General features: G+C 40.3%; 2 protein-coding genes across 2 annotated transcripts in view; both read left to right on the forward strand.

The window, feature by feature from the left end:
• LOC138023765 (tetratricopeptide repeat protein 28-like) overlaps positions 1–7,211 on the forward strand; it is a 15,522-nt gene extending 8,311 nt beyond the window's left edge. Inside the window, exons 2-3 of the mRNA XM_068870831.1 lie at positions 1,446–5,077; positions 6,202–7,211. Coding sequence (XP_068726932.1) covers positions 1,494–5,077; position 6,202 — 3,585 coding nt within the window. The 5' untranslated portion in view covers positions 1,446–1,493 and the 3' untranslated portion in view covers positions 6,203–7,211. The remainder of the gene's footprint in view (positions 1–1,445; positions 5,078–6,201) is intronic.
• Positions 1–10,000, forward strand: part of LOC138024364 (tetratricopeptide repeat protein 28-like) — a 245,376-nt gene that overhangs the window by 56,287 nt on the left and 179,089 nt on the right. The window lies entirely within an intron of this gene.

The following is a 10,000-nucleotide window of genomic DNA, read 5'->3' on the forward strand; positions in this document are numbered from 1 at the left end:
AATAAAACCTTCATGGTGGAAGAGAATGTTCATAACAATACATAAATTTACCCAGTTCTTGTAATGTAATATCCGAGAATTTTATAGTTCTGATTCTTTGAAGATTGGGTCTGAGTAATTGATTTAGGAACTATTTTGACTGTACGTTTTGCAAAGAAACGAGACTACGGAGATTGGATTTGTACATGCACAATAATACAATAATGACTATAAGGATAAACTAAACAGTAGAAGAGAGTTCTTAAGCAAAACTTAGAAAAACAACTATACCTGAAATTAAATGCTATAGATTCAGAGATTTTCTAAGCCAATTGAGAAATATAGGGTTTCCAAAAAAGATGCTAGTGAAGCACATCCCCAAGGAGGACCGTTCTACGAATTGTTCAATTCTTTAATATATTTTGCAGATTTGCATTGAAAGATGACGTCCCTTCTCTAGAGGTTTAAATAGAATAAAGAAATAGTTTTCCGCAAGTTTCTTTGCCTTGAACTAGGTAACCAAATAATTAGACCTAAGAGACTAGCATCGTCATATCACCAATTGCAAATAAAACTTGATCAGGTCTGGTAGTTTGAATACATCACTGGAGTCATGAACATAGGATAAGAAAAATAAGGGAACGATAATGGATCCTTCCGGAACGCGGGTGCATATATCAATGGACGTTAAACCAAACAGATTACGCCGACGTAATAGACCCTTGGCATTCACGTTTATAAAGCAGAATTTTTTCTATCCACCGTAACAAAGGCCTTAGAATATAGATAAGCACACACCTATGGCATTTTCACTGCCATCAAGTGCAAGATGATTTCTTGTGCAGGTCAATCGGTAGTAAAGAGGTAGTAATACGCAATGTAGTGAAAACATAAACTTGATGTAATGTATAATGTGCTGATATGCTGTGATTTATTTAAGTTACTTACAAGACGGTTATAGATAATTACTTTCTGAGCAACTTTGAAAAGACAGGAGACATTTAGAGCAGTCTGTATGTCATAAAAGTGATTGACCATCAAGACGGTTATAGACAATTACTTTCTGAAGCAACTTTAAAAATCCAGGGCGAATTAAGAGCAGTTTGTATGTCAGAAAAAGTGATTGACCACCAGCTTTAAACAGTGGTATCACACGAGCAATTTGAATACATCAGGAAAATATGATGACAAAAGACAACAGTATTACTTTGGCTGAGTTAAGTCTGATATGGGACAAATTTAAATACGCCTATTTGTGCAGTCAATTCTGGCTTTAAAAATTCAGTTTAAATCAGAAAAGGGCTCAACAAAAAAAGAAAAAAGTTTGACGTCAACAGCAGAAAATTGTCTTTGTTAGAATATTAACATATGACATGCGGTCCCATTTGGTGTTGGTTTGGCTGCGTACCTGCAGCGTTTGCGGTCAGTGCATTGAAGTTCTGAAGCTTTCTTTTGTATTTTTCTAGGTGTACCCTCTCTTTCAAAGACGTCCTTCCTTGTTCTGATAGTCAAGAATGGCAGACAAAAAGATGAACGTTTTCCAGCAGCATATACAAGAGCTTAGCATTGCCAGAAAAGAGGGAAACAGAAAAGGGGAGGGTATTGCGTACTTCAATCTGGGCGCTTATTATTATGGCTTGGCTTATTTTGAACAGGCCAAGAAGGATTACACAAAAGCATTAAGCATTTTTAAGGAAAAAGCTTTCAGTGCTGGAGAGGGAAAAGCCTGTGGCAATCTCGGCATCGCTTATCACAGTCTGGGCAATTTTAAAAAGGCCAGAAAGTACCTCAAGCAACAACTAATTATTGCAAAAAAAGTAGGCGATCGCGACCAGGAAGGCAATGCCAATGGCAATCTCGGCAACATTTATCACAGTCTGGGCAATTTTAAGCGAGCCATACAGTATCACGAACACCATCTGAGCATTGCAAAGGAAGTGAGGGATAGGGCAAGAGAGGGAGGGGCCAATGGTAATCTCGGGATCGCTTATAGCAGCCTGGGAAATTTTAAGCGAGCCATAGAGTATCACGAACAACATCTTAGCATTGCACAAGAAGTAGGGGATAGGGCCGGAGAGGGCACGGCCAATGGTACTCTCGGCATCGCTTATTGCAGCCTGGGCAATTTTAAGCGAGCCATACAGTATCATGAACAACATCTTAGTATTGCAAAAGAAGTAGGGGATAGGGCCGGAGAGGGAAAAGCCTATGGTAATCTCGGCAATACTTATTACAGTCTAAGCAAGTTGGACCAAGCCATAGAGTACCACAAACAAGATCTTAGTATGGCAAAAGAAGTAGGGGATAGAGCCAGGGAGGGAAAAACCTGTGGCAATCTCGGCAACGCTTATTGCATTCTGGGCAAATTTGAGCAAGCGATAGAGTACCAGAAACAATATCTTAGTATTGCAAAACAAGTAGGGGATAGAGCCGGGGAGGCGAAAGCCTACGGCAATCTCGGCAACGCTTATCACGGACTGGGCAAATTCAAGAAAGCCATAGAGTACCACAAACAATCTCTTGGTATTGCAAAAGATGTAGAGGACAGGGCCAGAGAGGGAAAAGCATATTGTAATCTCGGCAATGCTTATTACTGTCTAAGCAAGTTGGACCAAGCCATAGAGTACCACAAACAAGATCTTAGTATTGCAAAAGAAGTAGGAGATAGAGCCAGGGAGGGAGAAACCTATTCCAATCTCGGCAACGCTTATCAAGGTCTAGGCAAATTTAACCAAGCCATAGAGTACCACGAACAAAGTCTTAGTATTGCGAAAGAAGTAGGGGATAGAGCCGGGGAGGGTAGGGTCTATGGCAATCTTGGTATCGCTTATCGCAGTCTGGGCAAATTTAACCAAGCCATACAGTACCAAGAACAATGTCTTAGTATTGCAAAAGAAGTAGGGGATAGAGCCACGGAGGGAAAAAGCTGTGGCAATCTCGGCAACGCTTATTGCAGTCTGGGCAAATTTGAGCAAGCGATAGAGTACCAGAAACAATATCTTAGTATTGCAAAACAAATAGGGGATAGAGCGGGGGAGGGGAAAACCTACGGCAATCTCGGCAACGCTTATCACGGACTGGGCAAATTCAAGGAAGCCATAGAGTACCACAAACAATGTCTTAGTATTATGAAATTAGTAGGACATAGAGCCGAGGAGGGTAGAACCTATGGCAATCTCGGCAATGCTTATCTCAATCTGGGCATTTTTAAGCAAGCAATAGAGTACAACAAACAATATCTTAGTACAGCAAAAGAAGTAAGGGATAGAGCCGGGGAGGGTATAGCCTATGGCAATCTCGGCAAAGCTTATCACAGTCTGGGCAAATTTAAGAAAGCTATAGAGTACCACGAAAAATATCTTAGTATTGCGAAAGAAGTACGGAATAGAGCCGGGGAGGGTATAGCCTATTGCAATCTCGGCAACGCTAATTATAGACTGGGCAAATTTAAGGAAGCCATAGAGTACCACAAAAAAGATCTTAGTATTGCCAAAGAAGTAGGGGATAGAGCCGAGGAGGGAAGAGCCTGTGGCAATCTCGGAAACGCTTATCGCGGTAAGGATGAGCTTGAAAATGCTCTTCTCTTTAACGAACAACATCTTACTATTGTCAAGGAAACGGAGGACCCAGTAGGAAAGGGAATTGCTTGTTATAATGTTGGTCTTGTTCATGAAGATTCAGGATCGTTGTGCAAAGCCCTCAATTTTTATCGTCTAAGCATAATACGTCTCGATGAAACAAGGTGTCTTCTGTCAGAAGATGCATGGAAAATAAGCTTTCGTGATACAAAACAAGAGGCGTACACAGCTCTGTGGACAGCACTTTTAAAGAATGGAGAGGTTGATGAGGCTTTGTTTGCTGTTGAACAAGGTCGAGCACAGGCCTTGTCAGACATTTTGAAGGTGCAATTGGGTGTTGACGAAGAACCTTCCTCGGCAATTGCGAGGACGGAAACTATCTCCGCTGTTATGAAATATTTGCCTTTACAAACGGTTTTCATAGCACTTGCAGGGAACACTATCAGTTTTTGGTTTCTGAGTAGAGGAAGCGGAATAAACTATAGGGAAAAGGAAATCGAAAATGGAAGTGCTGACTCACTGATAAAAACTACTTTGAAACAGATTGGCGCGGGGGCTGTTGTCCGATGCGAGAATCGCTCGGTACACAGACATCGCAGCGACTTCTCTTGCAGTGGAGAAGCTGTTGAGGAATCCTCTCAGTCTTTCAGCGTGTCCGACAACCCCTTGCAGTCATTGTATGATTTCTTAATCAGTCCCATTGCAGACTTGCTCCAGGGTGATGACTTGATCTTTGTTCCTGACGGACCATTTTGCTTGGCTCCTTATTGTGCGTTGAGTGACTCTGTCAGGATCCGTACTTTTCCCTCGCTAACCGCCTTAAAAGTGATCTCTAGTGCACTTGACGACTTCAACAGAAAGAGTGAAGCACTGCTTGTTGGTGATCCGTGCTTGAAGGAAATCACTTGGGGCACTGGTGGACCCATGTATAAACAGTTGCCATGTGCAAAGAAAGAGGTGGAGATGATTGGAGAACTTCTGCACACCGCGCCTCTCACTGGCAAAAATTCAACGAAAGCTGAGGTGCTGAAGAGAATGAAGTCAGTTGCTTTAATCCACATTGCTGCTCATGGAGATGACGAATATGGAGAAATTGTTTTGGCCCCAAATCCCGAGCGCGCATCCCAGATCCCCGAAGTGGAAGATTACATGTTAACAATGAGCGATGTTCATGCAGTTCGTCTTCAGGCAAAGCTGGTTGTGCTGAGTTGCTGTCATAGTGGTCAGGGAGAGGTAAAATCTGAGGGTGTGGTGGGAATAGCGAGGGCTTTCCTGTGTGCTGGTGCCCGGTCGGTTTTGGTGTCACTCTGGGCAATTGATGATGAGGCGACCTTGCTGTTCATGAAGAGCTTTTACCAACACTTGGCAGATAGAAAAAGTGCAAGTTTAGCTCTTCATTATGCTATGCAATCTCTTCGGGATATAAGGGAGTATACCGCCGTTAAATACTGGGCGCCGTTTGTTCTAATTGGCAATGATGTCACGTTTGAATTTGGGCCACAAGAACCCGAAAAGAAATGGTAAGTGCTGTTCGAATATAATTCTAATTACTGAAAAGAAATATCATGTACAGGTTTCGTATTAGCAAGTTGTCGAAAGAAAAAGGTACGTTCTTCGCAGAGAAATGGTTTTAAAATCGGTTGCCAATTTATTTCTTTTACGAACTGCTTTGGATAAAGACTTAAATAAATATTGATTGCATTCACCGGCTGGTCTTTTATATACCAGATCCGAAATAATTAATGTCCACGAAAGAAGAGAACAAGGCGATCATAACATTACCAAATTAGCAAGGCCTAATCGGAATCACAGTGGTTCTCTTGTCGTCTGCCATTTTAGTCCAGTATATGAAATTCTACCCCCATTGTTTGAACAGTGCACTGGACTGAAAAGAAATCACTAATTGCCCTTTACCGCCGTAAAGTAAAGTTAAATAGGGAACTTAACTAAGCTTATCTATGTAAAAACGCTTTTACGGATGAAACGAATTGTCTTAAAGTGCTACTGTGATCAAAAAATCATTTCCTTTTTTTCTTCAGATTTTGAAAGCGTGTTCGCTTAATACCTGACTGGCAAAATTTTGAGCTTTGAGTTTTATCCAAAGGCTGTTTATCTTGAGTGTAAGTTTTGGATTCCACGGTCCGCCATTACTCACGTTCAAAAGTGATCGATTGGACCTCAGAGGATTGGATCTAGGGAAAGTGACGTCATTTACTCACTAGCTTAAAATTTCAGCTTATAAACGCCACTTATTACATATGCACGACACGAGTTTGAAAATGTGAAAGCCCGAAACTCCCGTGCTGCATATTAATTCAGCAGCATACACAAGCATTGCGTTCTTAAACTAGTGAGTCTTTGACGTCATTTTCTCCTCGACCCAGCTCTCTCAAGATTTTAAAGTTAGTAATGGAGGACCAATAAATAAGAAAATTCCAGTTAAAATAAACAGGTGTCTTTAAAATCAGAACTTAAAACTTGGGTCACTTAGTGTTTAGTTAACATAGTTTTGAAATCCAAAGAAAAAGAAGAATTGTTTATGGGCGTAGTAGTACTTTAATAATCATTTATCAATCAGAATGAAATTCCTAATCGTTATTTAACCCGCTATTTTTTCTCTTTTTTCTCTTACTTTTTTTTTTAGAAATGGCGTCCAAAACTTGAGATAGCTACTACTTGGACTGTAATACGTCAATATGTCATTTTCCTTACTTCAATTAAATGAGTTATTGTAAGCATTAAAGCATTTAACCTCATCATAAGCGGTAAAGGAATATGGTGAACTTTCCATTTAAGGCCAAGACAGAGTTTCCAGGAAAAACCGTTTTTCATTCATACTGGGAACGCTAAATATCAATGCTGTCATATGTCATGATCATCCTTTTTTTTTCTCAAAAAAGCAAAAATTTAAGACAAAGTTGCAAGGTCTTCTCATTAGTCTTTCTTTGAAAAAAAGGTGCGAAAGAGGGTCCATAGACAAAGAAATGGCAAGTTTTTTCTGCAGAATCAAAAATGTAGATTTCCTGAGATTTTTTAAGAGGGCCAATGCAAAATAAAATAATGGCCGACTATTGGGGCAAATTTCTAAAAGCTAACAAATTAAGAAAGTAGAAATTACCTAATGTCCTAATTAATATACGTAGTGGTTTTAAGACTCGAACTTTTGTATTCAAGAAATTGCTAGAAAAAGGTTCCAGAATCAAACAAATAGAAAGTTTCTTAGAACCGCGGATTTTCTAAGCTATTGCCACAGAGGTGCAAGGCAAAATACTTTTAAAAGTGGGCGATTTCTGAGGCAGATTTGTAGAATGTAAAAGACTAGGAAATGAACTTCAGGATTTGAGCGATCTCTTTGGGCAATTTCTTAGAGAAACTTCAAGAAGTTTAAATACTAGGAAATAAGAGTGATGTTTGATCCTAATATTTAGCATGCATTGAAAGTTTAAACTGTAGAAATATTTCTTCTTTTAGTTGTTCGGAGATTACGATCAATGCATAGATTGATTGGTGCATACCAAGTAGTAAACCCCTTAATCCAAACGGTCGGTGTTATAGTAATGAACAATCATAGGCATATACAAGACTCATATAGTCATAGTCTCTTTGTTGTGTAAATAAACATATGAAACGTCTAATGTGATTGACAAAAGAAAACTCTGAATGACCAGTGCTTTACGTACATAGAATTTCGAGGAGAGAAATTAAGTTGTCTATTTTATTGTCCGTCGATACAATCGTGGAAAATGGCAACTTGAGCGCAGATTGGTTACCGAAACTACAGAGGAGAGTATTATAGAGTGTTTTCACTCACGTAATCATAACCTTGTTTTTCAACCGAAACAAGAGAAAACGTTTGCATGATCGATAAAAGAGCTCAATTCGCAGAGGATTAGTTGGGTACACCAACATGGTCTCCGTTCTACACCAATATGGCTGCCGTGACACTCTACATTGACTCGCTTTTGAAACAAGCAGTCAACCGTTTTTCTACCACTTCATGATTTCCTTTGGAAAATGGACTATGGGCGCTTTTCATTTGATGGAAATGACTCGGCGTGCAATTGCGTCACTGAGCTACTAAGCCATCTGGGACCGAAAAGTTATCGGGACTTTCGAGAAACGGACCCCTGGTCACTAGCGAGTTCGTATTATATCCCATAATTCACCTGCCTAAGACTGTCCCTTCACCCGTCACAAATCAACTAGTTTTCCATTCTTCCCATAGCTCGCGAAGCTGGTGGGATAAGTTATCGCAGGATTGGAGAATTCCATCAATAACTACAAATTCATTGATTCTGTTCACTTCTGTAAATATGTTTTGTTTTCAGTGTCTTGACACTCCTGCTGGTCTTTCTATAATTGGTTATTTCTTTTGAAACATAAAAATGATTGACTGGTTTTCATGTACTAAATTCTAAATTCTGCATTTGCCTTTGCTTTTTGTCCTTTGTACCAGTAATTGTCATATTTTCAGTCGAAATTGAACCAAGGAAACATGTGAAACCTAGTTTTCATTTGTCGGGAAAATCCCAAACGATCGGGGATTTCGCAGTTTACCGACCGTCTCAGTGTTTGCCGACTGATGAAAACCATAAATGGTAGACATCCCCGATAATCTGGGATGGTCGGGGACGAATCGGCAAAATAGGAAGCGTTTCTATTTTCCCAACATGTCCCAGATTTTTGGGATCGTCGGCGATCATTCCCGTCATATGAAAACACAAATTTGTTCTTTCGGGAACGTCGGCGATGGTTTTAGTTCGTTATCGATCTTCTAAATTGCATGTTTCAATTTTCGGCGCACTCTCCATTTTCCGCCGAAGTCAATATCGGGAGAAGCTAGGTCAAGCGTCTGGCAATTTGCCGATATGTGGGCAAAGTCTGGGACGATCGGGAAAATGCTAGCCTCCAACGCAGACACTCTTAGGGCTTCGTAACGCGTTCCTCCCCCACGAGGGGACGAAGCAATCAGAGTGTCTGCGTGGGAGGCAACCAAAAAACTGGTCATAGATCTTTGCTGATTTTTTTACTACTCCATGAAGGCTCCATTCTCAGCAAAATGGCGATCACTGTGTTCGTACAGGAGCAAAATAGCCATTCTTTGACGGATTAAGCTTGGCGTCAGTGAAAATCCGCCATTTTATCAATGTGCGCGAGCTTGTGCTCACGGCAATGATGCAAGAAGGGTTGCGCAATGTAAAACCAGGAAGTCACCTTAAATACTCACTGTTTACACTGTAATATTGGTGTTTCTAACAGTGCGTATTATGCAATTATCATTCACTTTTAGCTTAACTTCCTTTATGACGATGGAGAGAAATAAAGAAACTGAAGGTTACTGTACAAGATCCGATCACGGAGTTGAAGTTACCATGCTGGCCCATTGTCAACTGTTTCTTTGCCGAAACCACAAAGAGAAAAATGCATGAAACCAAGCGCATCGCAGAGGACCATCCCAGTTTAATCAATTAAGTATTTTTTCCAAACAATTTAGCAATCAAAAAGGCAATAATGTTATATTTTTCCCCACCTGAAACACGGAGCGTGGTTTTTGTTAACTTTAATCTAAATGCACTGAAACTGTTTCAAACTCAAACACCTAACTTCAAACCTGAAACTCTTGTTTGCGATCTGCGGTAAACTTAGATCTTATACGAGCTATATTACTTATTGAAGTGAATGGTTATCAACTTACACCTTGAATAATTCAAATATTATCCCATCTTATTCGACAATTAAGTCATGGTGGTCACGAGAGAAAAAGTTTCACATCCAGTTTTGGATTGACGAACTACAGGTATGCGAAAGTTTTCCACCTGAAATTTCAGGGAGTGAGCAGATATTGCATGGAAGCTCTGTCCATTTGCCAGGAAGGGCATTAAAGACGGTGTGTACAACTACACATTGTATAATTTGTCTGGTCTCTGTTGTGGTCTTCACGAAGGACTGATTACTGCAATTTTGTTACTCTTATCCCCAATAGAGTCAACTTGAATTGCTCAATTTCACTCAAGTATCCAGTGGCGGATCCAGGGGAGTGGCCCTGACCCCCTTCCCCGCTTATTTTTGGACCAAAGCCACCAAAACACCATAAGACACCAAAAATGTGAAAGGGCAAAAACAAAATGTTTGAGATCGGGTCCCCAACTCACCTCCAGCTTCAAATGAATTGTTTGTCCCATAACCATAACTGCTAGTTAACCACCTGCAATTTTCCTTTGGCCTGTCCTCTTTCTGATGCTATCCCTTGACGCAACCCTCCAATAGAAAGCTTAAGGAACGACAACGGCGACAGCAACGTACGAGAACGTCATCTCAAAATACAAATTCGCGTTATTTTAATGGCTTCGTGACTATTTTAACTTTTTTAAAATTTGACAAGGGCGTGGTAGTTCCTCAAAAGTGACATCTGTCTGAATATCACTTAATTTAGGGAAGAAAAT

This window comes from Montipora capricornis, chromosome 11 (assembly GCF_036669925.1).
Source record: "Montipora capricornis isolate CH-2021 chromosome 11, ASM3666992v2, whole genome shotgun sequence".
Lineage (NCBI taxonomy): Eukaryota > Metazoa > Cnidaria > Anthozoa > Scleractinia > Acroporidae > Montipora > Montipora capricornis.